This window comes from Castor canadensis, chromosome 4, assembly GCF_047511655.1.
Source record: "Castor canadensis chromosome 4, mCasCan1.hap1v2, whole genome shotgun sequence".
Lineage (NCBI taxonomy): Eukaryota > Metazoa > Chordata > Mammalia > Rodentia > Castoridae > Castor > Castor canadensis.
In genome coordinates this window covers 61,679,151-61,703,358 of record NC_133389.1, presented here as the reverse complement: position 1 = coordinate 61,703,358, position 24,208 = coordinate 61,679,151, and the positions used below count along the sequence as shown (strand labels likewise).

The following is a 24,208-nucleotide window of genomic DNA, read 5'->3' as shown; positions in this document are numbered from 1 at the left end:
CTGGGAGAAAGCTTTCTCTGCTTAGTGCAGCTACAGCCCACAGCTGCTGAAAGTGGACTAGAAATGGTGTCAGTGGAGAGGGACCATGGACAGTTCACCACTGTGGTGGCCAAGGGAGGGACCTGCACGACTGCATTATTTTCCTTCTTTATTTATTTAGGGGAGCAATGGTGACCGTTAAGAGTTCTTCATGTTAGTTCTTAGTTACCCATTCTACTTTTTTTAAAGCCCTAATTAGTAAAAGACAAAGAAGAGGCCATTTCCGGCACTCCCAGATAGTTTAGGTAGGTGCCTTCTGTTTAGCAGATCCCAACCCTGCTTTGGGGCTATACTGTTTAAAACTGTATGGCAGAATTCATATCTCTCTCTCTCTCTCTCTCTCTCTCTCTCTCTCTCTCTCTCTCTCTGTGTGTGTGTGTGTGTGTGTACATATATGTATACTTCTGGGGTAGTACTGGGGTTTAAACTCAGTGCCCAGCACTTTTCCTTGCTAGGCAGCTACTGCACCACTTGAAGAATGCCCCAACCCACTGTTTTTGTTTTGCTTTATTTTTCTGACAAGGTCTAATGTTTTTGCCCAGGCCATGATCCTTCTATCTATGACTCCCAGGAGTTGGGATTACAGATACATGCCACCATGTCCTTCTTGTTTATTGAGAGGGGGTCTTGCTAGCTTTTTTTTTCTTAGGTGCGCCTTGAACGGTAATTCTTCTGACCTCCACCTCCCAAGTAACTAGAATTATTCAACATTTGTTCTTATGCTACTATTGAAAATGGTTATCCAAAGATCTTGTGAAGTAATAAGCAGGCTCTCTGCAAAAATGTTTGAGCGTACCCAAGAATTCCTTTATTCCCCACGCCTGATTTTCATTTTAAAAGATTCACATATATAAACCATGCCATTTACACATGAAGTACATGTTTTGGGGCTGGCAAAACCAACATCTAGAGACTTGTCATGGAACTACTCCTCCTAGGTTTTTATCCCTTCTCTCAATCTGTAATGTAAATTTGTCCCCAGAGATGTAGCCAAACATTTAAAAGGAAGACAACTTACTGCATGGATGTCCTAAGACCTTCACTTCATCAATAGCAAGATATCCTTGATGGCCAGAGGTTACCACTTCGAAAATCACCTGGAAAACCGAGAAAAATTTAATTATTCACTCATTTTGTCAAACTTTTGTCAAGTATCTCTTATACATAAGACACATAGTTTTACTCATTCATGTTTCCAACAGATACTAATGAGTATATAATATCTGTTCAAGTTTTTAGAGCACAAAGATAAACAAGACCCCAACCTGGTCATTGGAAAGTCTAAAGGGTAGTGGGTGGGTGAGACAGTACCTGTCTAAGGACTCAATTGTAAAGCATGTAAGAAAGAGAAAGTCAAAGCCAGGCAGGTGGTACATGCCTGTAAACCCAGCAATCAAGGCTAAAGCAGGCAGATTATGAGTTTAAGGTCACCCTGGGATACATAGTAAGACCTTATCTCAAAAAACAACCATTGAGAGAGAGGGAAAGGGAGGGAGGGAGGAGGAAGAGAGATGAGGGGAGTGGAGAGAGAGAGAGAGAGAGAGAGAGAGAGAGAGAGAAAGAGAGAGATCAAGAGAGATCTAAGCCATGTATAATCAAGTATAAAAATTATGCTCAGACAGTGCTAGGGTGTAGCTCGAGTGGTAGAGCTCTGGCCTAGCATGCAAGAGGCTCTGGGTTCAGTCTCCAGCTCCACAAAAATAACTAAGTAAACAAACAGATAAATAAATAACAGGGATCTAAATTTATCCCAACACCTTATAGACAGGACACTAAGGACCAATAGGAAAGAAAGGCAACACTTACCTATAGATAGATAGGTAAGCAGGTAGGTAGATAGATACATTATAAACACATGCATATATGCAAAATCATTTAATCCTTAATACTATTCTCTTTTCCAGGGGTGGTGGTAAATGGGGTTGGACTGGAGGATAGAGGAAAAGGAGGCAGGAGGAGGGAGATGGTATGCTTACCAAAGGACAACTGGAATAATCCTTGTCACTGTGGTTAACAGACAAACCTTCCTGGGGAGCAGGGTTGTACAGAGCTAAATGCATACATACAAACACACACACACAGGAATACAAGCCATAGTGTGGGAACATAAATAAACTCTGTAGATTATAACAATGTCAATATCCTAGTTGTGGAACTGTATACAACAAGGTACTGTATACCTTGGGGATACGAGCAACACACACATACACACACACAGAAATTTCACTTACTTTTCACTACTGTGTGTACCTCTACAAATATTTTGATTTCAAAAGGAATCATAAGTTATGATTTACTAAATACTTATGTAGCCTGGACTATACAATTACCACTCTATTAACTTATTTATTAGTTCATGCAAAAATTGTTCAAGAATTTCAGATTTCAAAAGATGAAGAACATTAGATACAAGTAACTGACTACCAATGATTGTGTCACAGATATAATCTTAAAACTCAATCTATCTGATTCCAAATGCCATGTTTTCACTCCTACACACAAATTGAACAAAGCTGATCCAAGGACTACAATGTTTGTGTTCATATAAAGCCAGAGAACGCAACTGGCAGAGCACAAAATGGAAAAGGAAGGTGGGGCTTCCACACAACACACACAAGAAGTCATCAAGAAACTCTTGATAGATTAAACAACACTGCTACAACACTCACAATAAAATATAACACACATGGGAAAGAGAAGAGGCTCTGCAGGAAAACAAGAGATGAAATAAAACTTTGTCCTGTTCACAAGTTTGATACAGTTTTTTTCACTGATGATAAAAAAGAAAGGGAGAGACGGCCGGATATTTCTGCAACTGGACCATGCTCATTTATTTCCCTCCTATTAAGGTCTATAAGACAACAAATGAAGGAACAAAAAAGATGAGTTTTAAGAGTAAAAACAGGAAAAGGCATTCAAGAGGCCCTCACGGCAGGGCCCTGGACAACAGTTATATCCTGAAAAATTAGGAACAGAAACAGCAAACTCTGCCAGGACCTGCAAGCTACTGATGGCACTCCGCCAGCTACCTGACATCACTGTCACTCTGGTCATAAAAATGGCTTTTGAGCTGGGTGCTGTGTTGTACTCTCATAGTCCCAGGTATCCAGAAGGCAGAGGCAGGAGGATCACTCGAGCCCAGGAGTTCAAGATCAGCTTGGGCAAAATAGTGAGACCTTGTATTCCCATCACCCAATAAATGAATTTTGAAAGCCAAATCCAGATTTGTCCACCAGACCTTACTTCATTTATCAGTCCTCCCTTTCTCCCATCCTTCTTCAGTCCCTTCCTATCACAAATTCATTTACTCAATTCTCTACTGAGTGTCATCTCTCTTCCAGGAACCATGGTAAGCACTTGTAATATATAAAAAACAGAATCCTTTCCTTAACAATCTGTCCTCGTCCTTATAGAAATTATAGCTCACCAGCTGCAAAGGTTACAGATTACCCTTATTCTCTGAAGAGATATGTTAGCTCAGACTGTAGTGCACATACAAAATATGCTCATGGATTCAATCTGTCAATTGATCTGCAGATATAAATATAATCCACAGTATTGTATTTAAACCAATATGGAACCATGGAGAGTGAAAGAAGATAGTGAAGAAATTAGACACTTAGAAAAGCACTAGCTTCCAAGACTCTGGTTTTTCATACATCCAGTCAAGGAATGAAGATCCTCTGAAGTTTTATTCTCAAAATTTTGGGTGTTTTAGTTCAAGTATTTATAGAACATTTACTCTATTCTCTGCAGAATCAAAAAGTTAAACATTCTTAAGAAAATTGAGATTTAGTGGAAGAATAAAAAACATAATGAAAGAATAAAGACAAGACAATCATGGTTACAGAACAGTCAAGCAACAAGGAGGTCAAAGAAGTCCTTCCTGCCTCAGGACTGTACATCCTTCATACCATGAAACCAGGCAGCCTGTGATGCAGCCAATGCACCCTCAACACAGCCCTTGCCCTGCCAGTATAAATGCATGGACGCCCTAGGTGGCATTTCCTTTCATCTCCCCCAGCTAGAAGCAGGAGAGCTTAGCAAGGAACCCCAAATTCCCAGCAAGGTGACTTGGCAGCAGGTCACAACACAAGAATTGAACACATGCTATTTCTGCAGCTTCACTTGCTCGCCCCTAGTCTTCTAACTAGAATATCAAGATGCAATGAAAGACAGCATCTAATTGTAAATAGGCCCACCCTTGCAGTTAATAAGGAACTTTCAAAAGTGAACTTCAACTGTGCAGGCCCCAGGACTGACTGCCTGACTTAACGCTAACTTCAGAAAGGAGAAAGGAAAGCATTCTTTGTTAATGTCTATACACACATACGTACATAATTTATATATATTATACACATAAGAACTTCTTATATCCCACACTTAGATGTTTATAAATAAGAAGGTAGGTTATGTGTTACAAGCTTAAGTCCAGAAATACAATATTTCTTCAAAAATTAAAGTGTATTTTTTAAAAAAGACTATTTCTAGCTGTTTTTAAGTCACTTATTAAGTGATTTATGAGTACAAATTTACAATTTAAGAAAATATTTGCTTCAATGCATACAAGTATAAAACAGCTATGATTTATACTGATAAGTTTGCCATTTTGAAATAGATATGATTAAAAGAAGATACCTGAATTCAGTAGACCAGTCAGTCTTAGATTGACTACTAACTCTACTTTAAATATCTAACCACTGAGAGATTTGTTTCTTAACAAATTAAAAGGTTAAAACATGCAGTTCAAAAGGCAAGACCCACTTTAAATAGGTCTCTTGGAAACAACCCCATAGGAGTTCTTGCTGCCTGGCGAGTTTTCCATTTTGTACCCTTTTCTAGGCAGTGTCCTTACCACCAAAGCTTCAAAGCAAAAACAATATTTTTGTTTCTTTTTGTCTATTGAAAGTGCAATATTGCTCTAGTGAAGTATTACGGTTATATGCAAAACCCAGAGGGAGTCACAAGAAAGTTTGAAAATACCCACATCCAAGTCCAAAAAGATTGAGGTCAGAGAAAACAATAACATGAGGACAACAGTGGTATCATTGGAAAAAGAAAACAGAAATGTGTGAGACTTTGATTTGTGGACGTGCCATGTTTGTTTTTATCAAGCACAGCAGAACATATTGAAAATCTGTATTAGAAGTAAGGCTGGGGATTCTTAAGGGCACCATATCATCTTTTTTTTAAAGTGATTCAGTAATTCAAAATGCATGTATTTACCTGTACAGGTTCTTTCATATCCCAGGCATCTTTTGTATGTATTATCCAGTTTTCCCCAGTCAAGCAATTTGAGGTGGGTCATATTAGCTCCCTTTTTAGGCCCAAGTGGCTGACTCAGAAAGGTTAAATAATTTTTTCTGAGGTCACACAAGTAGTTACAGTGTTGGAAAATAAGCATAGGTCTATTTTGCCTCCAACTCTAGACTATCTTCACACTACCAAACTGCCTTAACTCGCAAGTATAAGAGATTATATACACAGAATGCATACGTATACACATCTGCACATGCTACATGTACATATATACACATATATACAATACACAATCATGCATACACACAAATATGCCCTTTAAAAGCATAGATACATATGTTCTAAAATGATTACTTTCAGATTTAAGTAAAGGATATAGCAACCATTTATTTGACTTAGAAATGTAGATGAAAGGACAAGTCATATGACATAGTTTTACCAATATAAATTTTAAGCTGGACTGCAAATTATTGCTGTGGCCCAAATCTGTCCTACCACAGATTTGCTCCCAAGCTAAGGATGGTTTTTACAGCCTTCAATGGAGGGAGAACAATCAAGACAATAATAATGCTTCTGTGATACATGAGAACTACACAAAATTCAAATTTCCACATCCATGAATAAATAAAGTTTTATTGGAACGCAGCCATGCTCATTCATTTATGTTTGGCTTTGACTGCTTTCAGACATCATCAGAGCTAACTAGTTGCCCCAGACCCCGTCTGGCACGACAGCCTGAAATATTTACTATCTAGCCTCCTGTTTTTAGAGACTTTCCTGCTTAGCTCTTCAACACACTGTCATTACTCTGGTTAACAAGAAAGCACGCGTCAAAACCAATGCTTTGTCACAGCCAGATATAATATGCCTGGCACTCCATGTGGGAGCCTCATATTCCAGTAAAAGCAAGGAGAAAACTCTGCCCCTGGCTTGACTTGTTTTCAGTAATATTACATGGGAGGTATTTTAAATGCCCATTTAGGCTTATAATACCATTACCAAATTTTTAAAATAATACATAACTGCAAGATACCAACACAAAACCACAGAAACTAATTACTTAGACCCCAATATACTGGGCAAAATACAATCAAACGAAATCCAATTCGTTTAGAAGCTAAGTGTTCCATCAAAAGAAAATTACACTGCTGAGCAGTTGTAACACTTCACCATTTAAACCTGACCCTCAGATCTTATTTTATACCTTATTTCCTGATATTAGCTAGAAATGGACTAAATGTTTTTATTTATTTTTTTACCAAGACAATCATATTTTGGGGAAAATGTCTACACTGTGATTTTTTAGAAAGGTGTTTTTCATATTTTTCTGCAAAACTGAGGATTTTGCAGTTTGAAATGGCCCTTAGTGTAGTGCTTAAATGATGTACAGTATTCATTCATAAATGCAAGAGAATGTGATGTGCCCTATAGAGAAAATATGTGTTAGATAAGCTTTTTTTAGATAAACTTTTTGTTGTCATCATTACCAAACAATATGGCATAAGCACTATATATAATATAGCATAAGAACTATTTACAATGCATTGATGTTCTATTTGGAATTATAAGCAAGTTAGTTATGACCTGAAGTATAAGGGAGGCTGTACATGGGTTATATACAAATACTGTGACATCTTATCTGAAGGCCTTGAGCATCCAGCAATTTTGGTATGCACAGTGGGGTTCTGTAACCAATCTCTTGCAGATACTGAAGAGTTACAGAAAACACTAATTCACTGTTCTCCAACCTACCACAAATAATGAGAATCAACTGTATTAGTGTGTTTTGATTAATCCAAGTACCCATTTCTACCAATATATTCTTCCTGAGGATATTATTTGCAACCATAGGATGTAAGGAAATTTGGAATAAAGAGACTCAACATTCAGTCAATCCCTCACCTAATAAGATCTCGGGAGACAAGATGCCACAGCCCCATAGCCTTTGGAGAGTTCCAGAAAAGTTGCTTGATGTCACATAGAAAACAAATGACTAAGCTACTGACTAGGGCTCTCATTTGCTCCTGAAATGCCCTCCTGGAAGCCAGCCTGCGAGGGGATTGACATCAAGCTCTCCCGCAGGTTCCTGCCAAGGGGGACAGTAAAGCAGTTGCACATCACAGCATCCTGATGCTCCCTGCTTCAGTGAAGAGCAAAATTAGCTTTCCATGCCACCACGTTCCCTTGTATGTGTGAGCACAGGGAAGGAATTTGCTTACCAACACAAATCCTCACCAAGGAAAACATGGATGGAAGTTATTTGTCAATTCCCCAGAATACAGGGGATTTAATGGGTAGGTGTTTGTCCTAAGGAAGATTACCTACGAGATCCTTTCTGGTTTTGACTTAAATAAAAAGCAAAGGCAGGTCGTACACATTTTCAAAATTTTAAGGTTTGACAAATAAGTTAAATAAAACTAGCAACACATACAGCAAAAAGTTTCTATAATGTTAAAAAGCCAAAGCAAAACTACAAAATATGTCACATTAAAAAAATCAGGAGGTCTTCAGATTGTTATTTATTTGGGAAAATGAAGTAGCTAGATGTTATCATTAAAAAGGAAGTGGGTAATAGTAAGCACACCTCCCCCCCCCAAAAAAAAAAAAAAAACAAAGCACATGTACACACACAAACACACAAAAAACTAAAATTAGGGGAGAAACATTAAGTAACATCCTTGTTGATGGCTCATAGCAGAGAAGCCTGGAAAGGAACCTCAAGGGGGTATATTGTATAACACTGTATCTCAGAAAACCTCATGAGTCTATGGCTATAATATAACACCCTGAAGGTACCCAGTCTCATCTGATTTTTAGAAGCTTAGCAGGGTTGGTCTCCTTGAAAGAGAAAAAGCCTCATGTATAGGATTCTGATTTACCAACAAGGTGGGGGGGACTCCATTCATTCAATTACTCATTCAACAGATACAGATCGAGTATTTTCTATGACAGCCTGTGACAAGCCTAGTTATTTGTATTAGAACACTCTGGGCTCTTCAATTAGATTTTCCATGGGATTTATTTATTAGCAAGTAAATGGCAGAAATGGAATTAGAATCCCGCCAGTGTAACTCCAGAGTCTGTCACAAGGGTATGATGTCTTGGGGAGTGGCTGTGTATAGTCCAAGCTCTGAAAAGAAGGGTGCTTAGTTGCGGTCAGGATTGTGGGCTACAGGACCCTCCTTTAACGAGGTAGATTAGTGCACATGTGTGTGTATGACAATGAAACAATATATCATAAAATACTTTTAAGTACAGTTGATCCTCTTTATTCATTGATTCCATATTTATGAGTTCACCTATTTGTTAAAATATATTTGTAACCTACCCCTCTCCAATTTAAAAAAGAAAAAATCAGGAGCAGGTTGGGGATGTAGCTCAGTGGAGGAGCACTTACCTAGTATGGATAAGGACTTGGGTTCCATCTATAACACAGGAAAAAAATGAAGTGTTGATTCTTTAGCTGGACATGGTGGCATATCTCTATATTCCCAGCACTAGGGAGGCTGAGGCAATAGGATCTCAGTTTGAAACAAGACTGGGATAGACAAAATAAAGAAAGAAGGAAACCAACCGCAAAATGTTCAAGAATTTATTTCTATTGATGCATTATCAAAAAATAACCTGTTAACCTAGTTCTATAATCCTAAAGGCACTAAGAGGACAGACAGCAAAACAGGCAATGGAGCTATCTTTGGTGCTTTGTCATTCCCATTACTTTTTATTTATTTATTGCAATATTGGGAATCCACTCTAGGGCTTCACTCATGCTAGCCAAAGGCTAAGCCACTAAGATACTACGCCCCCCCCCCCCCCGCCACCCCCGGCAACTGGAGCCTGTTCTTATATGATTTTAACTGATTTTTCTTCCCAATAAACATGACTTTCCTCATTTTTTTCTCTTTCCTTTTTGAAAAGAATGTGATATGATCACAGTTCATCTAATTGTATAAAACGGGTTATAGGAGAAAATTAAAGATGATGAAAAAGAAAAACAGAGGACGAGACAAATTGGTAGAAGCTCCCTCCATGTGAAATGAGAAAAGACATGGTAACAAATGAGAGGCTATACTCTATCTAGAAAGAAAGAGAGGAAGAGCATCCAGAATCACAAAAGAGATGACAGGAAAGCTGGAAAACATGGGGAAACAGAAAGGGTATAAGAGAAAAGTCAAAAACAGTCCATGGCTACAAGCCTGGTTCTCTGGGAAGGGGGTGAGGGGAGAAGTCAAAGCCACAAGTCAGGCAGTCCTGGGACAACAGATTTACAGACTGCTGCAGAATACACCAACAGTTGTCACAAGCCTGAAATCCAATGGGAGGATTTGATGTGACAGTGACTCCTCTTGGATGGCAGGCTAGCATTGGAGAACACATCTGTTTTGTCACTCCCTGTATCCCAGATGTTATCTTAATAGGGGGATCTATTGTTTGAGACTGAGCTGCTAGGGGGACTTGAAAACAAGGACAATCTCAGCTCAGGTAACCTAAGGACACTCAGCCACAATGTCTGGGTGGGAGACAGCCACAAGAGCTGGTTTCAGGGGTAGGGGGATCTGATGTGGACCTACTGAGAAGATTAAGCAGCAGTAAGCTTGAGCCATGAAGAAGGCAAAGGACAGTGACCCCCAATCTCTATGGAATCGAAGGATCCACCAAGGATCATTGGGAAAGCAGAGCTTCAAGCCTGTGGCTGGCAGATTGCTTAGCCTCCAGGAGCTGCCTTCCAGCTACATGTGACTTACTGCTGAGTAGGGCTCAGATCTCTGAGCAAATGTTCTCTCCTACACGGTGGTTAAGTGCTGAGTGGGGTCTGAAAGAGCTGAGACCAGCAAAGTGCTGGGTTTCCTCAGTTCTCTCCCTCCAGTGCAGTATATAGTACTCTTCTTCTCCCACTTGCCAACACATTCAGGGAACACTCCTAGGTTTGGACACTTGCTGCCCTTAGGGGCACAAAATGGTGGCCTATAAGAGTTGAGTGGGAACCTACCTAGCACACAGGTAGCAAAACTTGATAGGGCTAGCAGCAGCTCCCAGGAAGTTTTGAACTGAATGTAGTCTTGAAGGTTGAAGGTAGGACTCCCACATGATCTAGCCACACCACTTCTGGGTATCTACCCAAAAGAATCAGTCGGTATGCTATAGAGAACCATGAATACCCACATTTATCATGGACTATTCACAATAGCCAAGTTACAGAATCAGCCTAGGTGACTATCAACAGATGAATGGATAAAGAAAATGTTTTATATATGCAGAATAAATTTTACTCAGCTTTTAAAAAGAATAAATCATGTCACTTGCTGGAAAATGGAAATTTTGACATCATCATGTTAAATTAAATAAGCGAGTACCATAAAAATAATTATCAAATGTTTTCTCTCAAAGAGAGGAACTAAATCAAACAAAACAAAAAAGTCAATGTCATAAAAGTAAAAGACTACTGGGAAGTGAAAAGGAAAGGGAAAAGAAGGAGGAAAATTGATAGAAGAGTAACAGAGATAAGATCCAAGTACAATGTATGCATTATGGAAATGTCATGATGAATCCTTTTACCATGTAGCATTTAATATACACCCAAATGCAAAACAGAAAGTAAACATCACTGAAAGAAACAAAAAAGCAAAATAGGGAAAACTATAAAGGAGAGTTCTGACAAGAAAGCAGCAGCAGCCCACACAGAGGTGTGAGGGTGTAAACAGCAGAAGAGGTGCTCATCCTTGATCATCATCAAATAATAAATACAACTTAAGAATAAAGTTTAGAGGTGTGGTAAGTTTTTAAACATGAATAAATAAAACATGGTTCTTGATTAAAAAAAAAAGACTATCACATAGATCATTCAACCTTCTGAATGCAGCTGAGTCAATAATAAAGTGATACCTCCCGTGCTCCCACTGGCTTCTTAAAACCAGATTGTTCGTCTTTTTTAAACACAAAATGCAGAGTACAGAGGCAACTGCTTAGACTCAAGTTCTTGCTCAGACAGAGAGTTACACATCACTGTCATGTCAAATTCTCCAGGTCACCTAAGAGGAAGGAAGCAATTCAATGGTCTGGCACTTGGAATAAAAGCCATAGCCAAAGGAACTTATAGGTCATGATATGTACTGTGTTTCAGTTGGTACTTATCAGTATTTCCCAAGTTTATGGCAAGAAAACTAGACTCAAGAGATTCTCTGCAAAAGCCCAAGTAGATTCCCAGACTCTAGCTGGGTACCCACACCTACCCAGTGTCCTTCTGGAGATTCAGGAAACACATCTAGGCCCTCAAAAGGCCTGCAGAACAAGACTGCTCAACTTATCCGTGTGCCTTTATATTTGGTCAACTAATACCTCCTAACATTCCCGGGATTTATGGAACACAATTCAGAAAGTACTTACCCATTCAGCTCTAAAACACTGTCTCTAGGCAGCAAATTATTCAGGCTACCATTCACTAGGATCTTATACAGCTTCCTGATTAAAAAAAATATGTGGTCTGAAGGCAAATACAGCAAAGAAACCAAGGCAGCAGTGCAGGGAACAAAGACTGGAGTTTAAAATGAAGGGATGGGTGAGATAAAGCCATCCCTACTCCCTTAACTCCTCATTTACCAGCAAAGCTGTCAGTCTGGTATAGGGCAAATATTGGTTTAGCCTTCCCCCCCAAGTACAAACTCCCTTGTGTCCTCTCTGCACAAAGAATTCAGAGGAGGCTCACCTGGAATTCACTCATAATCTTCACCCAGGACTCTTCAGCATATTTAAGGAATTTGTTTTAACAAGGAGGTTCCCCTGAGACAGCACTCTCCCATTTGATGACTGTATCTATACAGGCTCCCTTTATTGAGAGGTCTGGGCAAGGGGATTTCAGGCTGCCTATGCATTTTTCTCTTTACAAAGCCACCACTTATATTAAACACCCTTGCCTTCCTGACCTTTAAGTAACTCAGAACCACTATCTGCCAGAAGCAGTGATAAAGGCCTTGGAGGTGATTCAGGAGGCTTCTGGGGCTGTATCCATGATTAGAAAGAACCCAGAGGAATCAATTGGTGACTCTTCAGCTTCAGGGGCATCTGAAACATGAGGGGGCAGGAGGAAGCAGAATCAAAGCTGACAACTATTTCTTGTTATCAGTACAATAAAGCAAGAAGGTGAGAGTAAAAGGAAAATATTCCTCTTCAAATGGCAGGAAGTCAATGTCTAAATCCAAGGTAGCCAGTGCCCCAGGGCAGGCCTTTACCCTGCACTTTCCCACTGCTTCTGAGCCCCAGCAAGGCAGGTCTGAGGAACAGCAATTAGGACAAACTTTAATTAACAAATTAAAAATGTGCTAATCAACAAATGCTTGACAATTTCTGTTTTAAGAAGTCTTAATTAACCTGCAATTAGCTGTACTCCATGCAGGTTACCATTGTGATTTGTACCTGCAGAATACTCTTCTACTATAAATAGTAAGGACTACAGAAAACGACTATTATGTAAAAAGGCTTTACTGCACTAAAGAACTGTTTCGAAACTCTATAAATGCTTAATGAAGATCACACTGGGGAAGGACTATGAAAACAAGACATGCCTAAAAATACCTACAAAGTTTAACCAAAGCACAAGGGCAGTGATGTCTGGTTTGATGAAAAACTTCCTCCAACCTAACAACTACAAAGCTCACATTTTGACCAAGATGAAAAATGACTCCTTATTTTGCCACCAGTGCTAAGTGAGAAAGGGATGCTCATGACACAGTTCCAGGAGGTACAGGGAAATAAGGAACCTAGAGCTCCCCAGGGCTCTAGGATGTAGCCAAGCATCCTGGTGTGGGAGAATTCCATGGGAGGAAGCCTTACCTGTGCTTTATAGGACAGCAGTTCTGAAGCATTCTTATAGAAAAGAAAGTGGATTTTTTTTTTCATCCAGCATTTCACAAAAGGATTTGTTCTTGGTTCCCTTTATCATTTAACACCTTATGACATTCCATTAAACACATTTAGGAAGTGCCTTAGCAGGAAGAGACCACTCAACTCTTAACTGTTTCGCTTTTAACTGTCTCCCACAAATCTTAATGGTGGCTCAACAAACTGACATTATTTACTGAGAAGCTAGCATATCCCAAATGCATTTCTCCTTTCATTTGCACACCCCAAAAGGTTATTATATTTAGGCCATAATTAGGAAAGTGAGGCTCATAAAACTTACATCAGCTGTGGGGGATTGTAAGTAAGCAGGGATGATATTCAAATCCAATTCTGTGTGTGCTCTTTTACCATTGTGATGCTTCCCATTACAGTGTAATACTCTGAAATGCCTTGAAAACATTTTACTTATCCATCTAAACTCATACCAAATGTACTTAGTATGGCTAGATATGTAGCTCAGTGAGAGAGCACATGGTTAGCATGCACCAGGCCTGGGTGTAATTCCCACCACCAACAAATCACATAAACAAACAGTAACAAAATACTCCAATATATACTAGTGTGAAAACTACCCAATAGCAATAAAGCATACGTTCATATGACATATATTGCAGCCCATATAATAATGCAGAGGTATGTGGAGGTGGAGCTGAGTCCCTGAGAGAGGTTCTCTCAAAAATACTGCCTCCTTTAAATACCTATATCCTATCTTTTCTGTAGCTTTCAGCCCCAGAAGTAGCTGATCTATATTCTAGGAATGCATCATTTAGATATTGACTTTTATACAAAGTATTTACAAAAGAAAATATCACATACAAGTATGTATTATACTAGAATTTTTTTATTACATATTTTGAACTTAGAAATACTAATAGATTCCAACCAGATTCACCTCCTTAGGCCAGAACAACACTCCTTGTAGAAAAATCTGTACGGAAAATAGCATCAAAAGCAGATGGGCTCCTTATGATCCACATTTCTAAAACCATCAGGAAACAATGACCATGTCCTTATAAGCATGTGCTGACCTCAAAAGCTGGGAGTGGGCCTTCAGTCCATGAAAGCCTGCCGCTGACTATACCTGACAGTATGTCCTGGCTCTTATCTGACCACGACAAGTTCTGCTGACACCTTAGGACAGGAAATACGAAATAGGTTTTAGACATGGTTTCCTTTCACTTCATCGCTGTTAATATGGCTGTCTTTTTTATCCCAAATGGGGACATTATTCAGGTCTTATTGGTGGCTTTAAGGCCTAAGGCTTGGTGTTTGGTACTTTTCCTGCTGACATCTCTCTTGTATCATCTATGATGTGCCACTTACCCAAAGATACATTGCTATTAGGGTAATGACTTCAGTAAGTTTATTGCCCTCTAGCAGAAAAATGGAAAATATGTGAACAGTACTACCTCCACTATGCCTTTAAAACCTCAAATGTATGTGCTTGGTAGAATGCTTAGGAGTTAAGTGAACAAGCTGGGCACAGTGGCTCATGCCTACATCCTTGCTACTTGGGAGGAGGAGATTGGGAGGATAACAGTTCGAGGCCTGCCCATGAAAAAGCTGGCAAGACACCATCTCAACCAATAAAAACCTTGGTGTGACACCCCAGGTACACAGAAACTTAAATAGGAGGATCACAGTCCAGGCTGAACTGGGCATAAATGGTGAGATCCTATTCAAAAAATATCTAAAACAAAAAGGACTGGGGGAGTGACTCAAGTGGTAAAGCACCTGCCTAGCAACTGTAATACCATGAGTTCAAACCCCAATGCCAAAAAATAAACAGTTAAGTGAACAGTTGATCCACACCCTTTATTGATGTTGATTGCCAGGTTCTTTAAAACATCACAAGACTGTATTAAAGAATCTTTGCAAATCTAGTATTATGAAAAATAGATCATGCTTCTGCATGTCAATCCAAAGAAGCAAACAATAGGTAATTCTTGTAAAGCCTGTGGCTATCGAGGCATGCTTGATACACATCATAAGCTCTGCACATTCATTCTCAAAAACCTACCTGAGAATAGTGACAGTGGTACAGGAAAGAAAGAAAAGGAAAAGAAAAATAGAAAGGGCAAAGACAAGGAAAATGGCTCCGTATCCAGCAGTGAGACACCACCACCTCCACCACCAAATGAAATCAGTCCTCCTCCACATGCTGTGGAAGAAGAGGAGGATGATGACTGGGGAGAGGATACAACTGAGGAAGCTCAGAGGCGCAGAATGGATGAAATCAGTGACCATGCAAAAGTTCTGACACTGAGTGATGATTTGGAAAGAACTGTAGAAGAGCGTGTCAATATCCTGTTTGATTTTGTTAAGAAAAAGAAGAGGGCATTATTGATTCATCAGACAAAGAAATTGTTGCTGAAGCAGAGAGACTGGATGTAAAAGCCATGGGCCCTCTTGTTCTGACTGAAGTTCTTTTTAATGAGAAGATTAGAGAACAAATTAAGAAATATAGGCGCCATTTCCTAAGATTTTGTCACAACAACAAAAAAGCTCAGCGGTACCTTCTTCATGGTTTGGAATGTGTGGTGGCAATGCATCAAGCTCAACTCATCTTCAAGATTCCACATATCTTGAAGGAGATGTATGATGCAGACCTTTTAGAAGAGGAGGTCATCATCAGCTGGTCAGAAAAGGCCTCTAAGAAATATGTCTCAAAAGAACTTGCCAAAGAGATTCGTGTCAAAGCAGAACCATTTATAAAGTGGTTGAAGGAGGCAGAGGAAGAATCTTCGGGTGGTGAAGAAGACGAAGATGAGAACATTGAGGTGGTGTATTCGAAGACTGGAGCATACCGAAAGTTGAAACTGTGAAGTCTGACAACAAGGATGATGACATTGATATTGATGCCATTTAAAAGGATGGATGCAACCTAGCTTAACAGTGTAATGCTGCAAATTTTTCTCCATTATCAGCCAGAAGTGCAACATGTATGTGCAAAAGCTAAATGGCTTAACATCATGCTACACTTTATACTAAAAATTATTACTGTGAGTGGTCTGTAATTAAGCCCAATGAGACATCTAGGGAGTCCATACACATCAGTGAGCAGACGTAGTTTGCTTATTTATAGCATGTTTCTTTTGGAAAAACTAGTGGTGGACACATTTGGATCACATTATAGTTATAAAAAATAAAGATTTGATTTTGGTCATTCTTCGGATTTGGGGCTCTGAATGGCTTATGCTGAAGTAATTGGCTCCTTTTTAAAATATCGCACTATCATTTAACCTGAGTCCTTGGAGCCTGGTAGATAGTTAGGTGCTGAAACTATACAGAGCTCTTCAGCAGGATGTAAACAGAAACTTAATTTATAATGACCTTAGTTGGCCATTAAGAAATAATAGTACTTTTGAAATTGTATCTGTAGTTCCTTCAAATTGGCATCTGGTAATTCTTTTAGTACTAAAGGTAGACTGATAATGAAATGACAGTGCAACATCTTACTAAGAAGTAAAAATGACATGAGTGTCCTATAAATTCTTTTAAGAAAAAGTTTTGAAACTTGAAATTGTGGTTTATCAGTTCATTACACTTGCCCCAAATTGTAGTCTTTAGAGTCATGTGCATTGCACGTTGGATGAGCCAGGGAAATAATTACATTAACAAATAAGTATTTTATGTGTATGTAGTGGTTGCTTTGTACTGAGAGAAAACTTAAACTTTGAGGTGTAATTAAATAGTAAACTATGATTTTATTTGGGAGAAACAGGAAAAGGTACACTTAATCTCTAGCAGAAATAGCATAGTTTTTCAGCTTTTACCCTTAAATTATAATTTCAAAATGTTTGGACATAAAAAACAAACAAACAAACAAAAAAAATAGATCATGCTAAGGGGAGGGCACTAGCAAGAGAGAAAGGGTAAAAGAAGGAAGTTAAGAAGGTGAATATGGCTGATGTACTTTCCATGTAAGAAAGAATATGGAATTTTTAAGCCTGCTGAAATCACCATAATAAGGGGACTAAGACGGAAAGGAGAAAAATAGAAGAGATGAACCAATTCAGGTTTTAATACTTATACACAGAAATGTCACAATGAAACTCCCCATATAGCTATCTTAAACAGAAATGTCTTTTCAAAAATGGAGAACAAGAAGATAAGACAGGCCCTTTGTAGGAGTAGGTACCTTTCTAGGAGGGTGGGTGATAAAAGGAAAAGGTGTAGGAGGGTAAATATGGTAGAAATAGTATATACTCATTCATGAAAATGGGAAAAATGAGACCTGTTGAAACTATTCCAGGAATGGGGGGGGTGGATAAAGGAGAAAGATGGAGGGGGTGAATTCAACTATGGTATATTGTTAAGCATTTCGGTAAATGTCACAATGTACCCCCAGTACAATAAAAATAAAAAAGAGAATCTCTGCAAATCCACCTTTAAACTTTAAATTCACCTTTAAAGTATGAAGTGATTCTTAATGAATCAATCAGTGTTATGAACTGAATGTTTGTATCAGCCCCCAAACTGATGTGGAAACCCTAATTCCCAATATGATGGTATTAGGAGGTGTTACCTTTGGGAGGTGATTAAATCATGGGAATGGTGTCTTCATGATGGGATTACTGCCTTCAGGAGACTAGGCATGAGAAAGTTTCCTCTCCCTCTGTTCCCCTACCACAGGACACACATAGTAAGAAGACAGACGTTTGCAGACCAGGAAGAAAGCCTTCGCCAAAATCCAAATTGATACCCTGACCTTGGGCTTCTCACACTCCAGAAGTGTGAGAAGTAAATGTTTGTTGTTTAAGATACCTACTCTATGGTATTCTGTTACTGCAGCCCAGCAGACTGACACCAGTGATGCAATAAACTTCATAAAACCAAAAAAAAAAAAAAAATCCATAAACCGGAAAGCTATGAAAACAAAGTTCCAACTGAATTTGGTAAATCATGTTCTACTTAGTAATGTGAGAGGTCACAGTGGCAACTATGAGGGTTAGATCAGGTTCACAATTAGGAAGAAAAATATTTTAGCCAGATTTGCTGCAGAAAGTAAGAATTCATTTAAAGTGACAATAGCCTAAAATGTAGGACCATCCTACTTTCAATGTGACTCAAAAATTCCTTAAATAAGCCTGCTCTAAGACTGTGTATAAATTAAACCATTCCTTAAATGTACTTGACTCCCTGAGCTATGCATGCAAAAGGCAAAACAGAAATCCTAGATCTCAATTGCAGCCAATGTCATACTAAACCAGTATGTTGAAGAAAGAACTCACTCTAAAGGTTGCAAAGGACCTAACTCGGGCCAAATAGAAGGAACTCAGGGCAAAGATGGGCAATACACAAGATACTGGTGTCTAGGAGTGCAGCCCATCCACCCTGAGCAGGTAACAAGCCTAGGATCTGTTCCAGAGCAAGTCTCCTGGAGCAAGATCTGCCCTACCCCGAGAAGGTCTCCTTCCCATGAAGCTTTGTACTCCTACTCAGCCTCAGAGCCAACATGGAGAACCCTCCTGAGGTCCTGCTCAACCAAACACCCTCCCCCACTTGCTTCGTGAACTGCCTCACAGGTCATATTTTTTGATTGTGCTACTGATTTGGTTCTGTTACATTTATATTAGAAGAAGATATTCATTAAATAGTTACTTTCCTTCCTGAGGAAAAAGTAATTTTTACTCTTTTTTTTGTTTCACAAATAAAAATAACACATATACACCAGTGAAAATATATACTATGACAGGAGAAAAACAATCAAATCACTTTTTACCACTTTTTTATACATTTATTTCAGAATATATTTTGGTCTTTATTATATATGTTTTTAAATTTAAGACTAGAATTCGATATATTGCTTTATACATGCTTTATCCATTTACCAGCATAAGCTTAAATACATCACTAAATGATCTTCTATAACATTTTTAATGTCTACAAAACGAATTTTTGTATTGAGGTAGCATAAATTAAAATCCCCTACTGCTGGAAATAAAACTGTTTCGATTTTGCATTATGATAAATAGCCTGCTATGCAACATATCTCTAGTTAATTATTTGAAATCACTCTTCATTATTTCTTTAGTATATATTCCTAATAGTAGTTTGCTAAATTTAGTCATACTTAAATTTTAACACACTTAAAATTTATTGCCAAAGTATACTCTAAAAAGATTTAAACAACTTAGGTATGTACTAACAGAGCTTTCACTACCTCTTTACTTCCACTTAAGAAAAATTTATTTATCATTCATTAAAAACCAGAACATATGCTGGGTACAGGGACACAAAAATGGATTAAGCAAGGAATTTATAGCCCATTTATCCCATGATCAATCCAAGGATAGAAGAACTGGGCTTGAAGGGTCTCACTGGTAACAGCACACCTGGGGAATAGCTGGATGCTGTTCATGCCTGTTCTGAAGACAACTGGCCCTGGGAAGACCTGGGCCTCCCCCTGAGTCTAGCTGAGCAACTTAATTAAAATTGAGAAATGATCATAGCCGCAGGTTCAGGCCAACCCCTGAATGGGCCAAAGGCATTAAGAGAACAGCAAAATATCACAATCCTCTTCAGACTGCTCTGAGCTAAAAATCAATTGAGTATTCTCAATATCAAACAATTTGTAAAAGATGCTGTGGTTAAAAGGGAAAAGCACCCCAAATGCCAATTGTCACTAATTTCCCACCTTTGGTCCTACTTCAGGATACTCTTATGAGATTGCTTTTGTATGACTTGTTAACTGCCCCTGGCCTTTTGCCTGCTGTTACCTTAAAAAAGGGAGCTCACACAAAGTAGGCAACTGGAGTCTCAATAGAGTGTCTAAAATTAACAGGACAGGGCTGATAGCAATCCATCTGTGACATGAAGTCAGTGAGGAGGCAGGACTTGCCCCCATCAGGCTGACCTCTACTAGGGCTCTCTTCTTCATGGCTCATCTACTCCTGAGATCCATTGGCAAAAAAGGAATCTTCTTTTCAGCCTCAAGTACTGTCCCTCTGGGTCACATGCTTAGTTAATATAGAAACTGAAACATCCTAGCACATAGCACTGCTTGTCCTGCTGCGAATTATTGCTGTCTTTCTTAAAATTGTGTATAACAGGCAGAAACAAATGTGAACTGTGTTTTCAGTCATTTCACAAAGCCAAAAGACACTCCTTATCATATAGTATAGTATATCATTCAATCTCTGATTATACTAATATAAGAACAATTATAGTTTTAGATATTCAAGGATGCTTTAAAACATGAAGTGGAAAGAAAACACATACCTGATAAAAATTAGGCCAGAACGTACTGATGGCTAGTTCTGCCCTGTTCCACGTGCGTGTTGGGTCTCCAGATATATTCCAGATAGGATTCCCCAAGGGTCCGTTATTGACCTTCACATAGACATTGAGAAACCCTGGAGCAGAATTACTCTTGCTCGATACAAAATAGTGAAAGTCAATGCAGTGGGTGTCATTTTCCTTCAGCTGAGGTAAATACAGGTGAGCTCTCTGCCCCTCCGGTCTCCCAGATGTATTCACCAGCATGAAAGATCCTGTGGAAACAAAATCAAAAGAGAGTGAAGATCCCAAACACCACTCTCTGGTCACCTCTGAAAAGTCACCATCATTCACACGAGTTGACAGTGGAGTCACACATAACCAACTTAAGCTTAAAACCTCCACTTCTTTCACACCCTTTTCATACATTACTTGCTGCTCCTACCACCCCCAATATGGTCTGAAGGTAGGTGAGTGTAAAGTTCCCTGAATGTTACTCACATTAGTCTGCTAAATAACAGACAGATATGCAGCATAATGTTTATACATCTGCCATGGTAAAGCTGGGAATCACTAGCCATATGTGGTTATTTAAATTCAAATTAATTAAAATCCTTCAGCCACAATGCATGTGTCTATGGTCACATGTGACTCCTTGATAACACACTGAGCAGCACAGATACAGAAAGTCATCATCCTCTCAGAATGGGGCACTAATATCCTATAACTCTACCACCATTTGTTAAACCTCAACATCCAGGGATAGCCCAAATGGGAGCTCTTTGCATACTGACAACCATGACAATGAGTGCCAATGACTTTCCAGATGGACTCACACTTGCCAGAATACCCTGGCACTTCAGTGCTTGCATGGCTAAGATCAACAGAAAGAAATAGCAGCTGAAATTGTGCGTGTGTGTGTGTCTGTGTTTATATCTGATATAAAATACATGAAAGCAAAATATTCTGAGAAAAATGGGAAAGTAGGTTATCATGAAGTCCTTTTCAGCAGAGAGAAAAATGTATTGACAGTGTAAGGAGGAAGTCTACCAACACTTGGAATCCAAAAATGAAAGAAAAACAATACTATTCAGGTGAGGTTGGAGTCCCTTTGCTCCTAGGCAGGCAGGCTGCCACCCTTACTTGAATAACCTTTTTAAACATATCTCTTTGTGACTCACAATGGTCAAGGTGGTATGTGTATGTATGTTTGTGTATATATACATATGTGCATACTCACACAAATCTATAAACAAACATACACAATCCAAGAAAACATGTGGAATTTTTATCTTGCCTATAACACATGCTATGATTTCCAAAAATATAAAGACTACCTTTCCCAGAAAAATTTTATAAGAACCAAATAAAAAATATAAATATACATATCCTTTACACATGAATAAGCTTTAGTTAGGGATCAATATTGTATTACGTTTGCTTATGGCTGTTAACATTACAATATCCCTATATGGAATGAGCTACTTTTAATGCCATGTAAATAAACAGGAACAGGGTTCCAGAGAGATGAGGAGGCAGCCTACTCAGGTTTTAGGATGACTTACTCACAAAACAGTAACTTTGGGCCTGTAAGTGTTCAGTCCACCCACTCCAAAACCCCATGTGCCATTTGAACATATATGGCAAAAACAACCCCTTCACAATAGTGAAGGAAAATTGTAGTAGCTATTTTAAAATACAGGAAGTTTTCAAGAGATGAGTAATGGGGGACAACTTCAAATACAATTTAGGGAAAGAGTGGGAGCCAGGCACAATGACACAAGCCTGTAGTCCCAGTTACTTGTGGGTCTGAGGCAGGAGGATCACTTGAGCCCAGGAGTTTGAGATCATCCTGGGCAACAGTGAAGACCCGTCTCAAAAACAAATACATAAAAAGGAAGGAAAAGGGGAAAAAAGAGAATTCACGCTCTAGGTGACATACAAACGGATTTATTACAGATTCTATCACTTAGGTTCTGTGATCTGCAACATATTACCATGCTTGTCCTCTATAAACCATCAATATATTTTTGTCTCTGCTAAAGATGACTTCATGATAACTCATTTCTCATTTCTCCATTTTTCTCCGAATGTTTTGCTTTCATGTATTTTAATGTGACATAGAAACTCATTTGATCTTAGGCAAGTGCTGAAGTCCCAGGGTATCTGGCAAGCATGAATCCATCCATTAGTTGCTATAGCTGGTGAGGCTGAGGAATGACAGGATGGTGAAGCCACCTCTGGTTGATCAAAATCGGTCATACCGCCAATAATATTATTCCATTTATTGTTTCCACTAATTAAATTGGACAACTATGCGTGGTAATCACGGCAGAATACACAGGATGGCAAGCATGCTGGCCACCCGCCCATGTCCTGTGCAGCAGGCTAGGATAAAGCTGACTCAGGCAACTCTCACATGCTACAGTAAGCAGCATAACTTTCTGCCGTTACTATTCAGGAAGTCACCTGTGCTTCTGAGAATACTATTTTCCTAGTTATCTGGACTGTCCTTCAATGCTTAAACTGCTCTACTCTGTTCCAGCACAAAATGGTCTTCTGTGAGTTTTCTAAAGAATACAGAATTTTTTTTATGTTGAGATCAAGGTGAAGTTAAGATGTAACCTAAGATACAAACACAACAGTCCTTCCTTACCCACTGTTTGGCTCTGTGGTTTCAGTTTCCAGTGGCCTACTATGGCCCAGAAACAGCAAATGAAAAATTACAGAAATGAACAGTTTTAAGCTGCGTACATCTGAGTAGTGTGATGAAACTTTGTGTTTGTCTAGCTCCTTTCTGTCCAGGACACAACTCACCCATTAGTCACTTTGTAGTCATCTAGATTACTAGATGGACTGAGGAAACACCACTTTGCTTGAATTTGGTACTATCCCAAATTCTAGGTATCCACTGTGGGTTTTGGGATGTTCCTTCACATAAGGGGGGAGCTACTGTACTCAGATGATCCTAATTTTTATAGTCCTTTCTCTTTTTCAACGCTGTTTGAGTCAGAATGTAGTCTGATCCGCTACAAGGGATGCTTCTGTAAGATAGGTCTGAGTTGTGAGACCCCTGTTATACAGAACTGGCTTCTGTTCATGCCCAGTGTTTTGACATTAACACTGTGGAGTTACCAAGGGCAAATATTCTCTCAAATGAAGGGAGAACTACACCACTACATAATGGCCTTTAAGCGCAGCCAACAACCCTGCAAAACTGCCTTCCTTTCCCTTTGTGTGAGCAGTGGCCAGAAAAAGGTTCGTGGTTTTAAAAGCCATTCCTCTTTCCACTCAGCCAAGCTGTCTAGGAAACTGTAAGAACAGATGAAGGAACTATGAAACCTCCACCCCCTTCTTCCATATTCAAAAGAGAAGAAAACAGCTGACAAAGAAGACAAACTCTAAACCATATGTTGGCAGAAAGTGGTCTCTTTTAGAAGAGAAAGAGTTCAAGGATGTTTACAGAGCTAGGCAATTGGCTGCAGCCCTATCGTTTAGGGCAAAGGAGAAGATCCCTGAAATTCTGCACTAGAGGTCAGTATGTTTATTAGGGTTGTCTGTGTTTTGTTATTTCTCTACATATGAAGCTGTATAAATTCTGAATAACAGTGGCAGTGTTGTCACAGCAGTACCTGGCATGCTGATGTGATCATTGCCCCTAGTGGACAGTGATTTTGTGAAATTAGTGAGAGGTTTTACAAGCAATGCATAGCATTGGTAAAAACACCTGTTACATGCATCGTCTCTTCTTTTGTTTTCACTCATTCTGACCCTCAGGATGCAATCCTGTTTG

At 39.1% G+C, this 24,208-nt stretch overlaps 1 protein-coding gene and 1 pseudogene across 14 annotated transcripts in view; one reads left to right on the top strand and one right to left on the bottom strand.

Moving 5' to 3' along the window:
• Ptprm (protein tyrosine phosphatase receptor type M) overlaps nucleotides 1-24,208 on the bottom strand; it is a 747,535-nt gene that overhangs the window by 461,610 nt on the left and 261,717 nt on the right. For all 14 annotated transcript variants that reach the window (XM_074070314.1, XM_074070316.1, XM_074070315.1 and 11 more), the window contains 2 exons: nucleotides 20,419-20,690; nucleotides 1,058-1,136 (listed from right to left, as the gene is read on the bottom strand). In XM_074070314.1, coding sequence (XP_073926415.1) covers nucleotides 1,058-1,136; nucleotides 20,419-20,690 — 351 coding nt within the window. The remainder of the gene's footprint in view (nucleotides 1-1,057; nucleotides 1,137-20,418; nucleotides 20,691-24,208) is intronic.
• On the top strand, nucleotides 15,082-16,997 carry LOC109689150 (eukaryotic translation initiation factor 5 pseudogene; annotated as a pseudogene).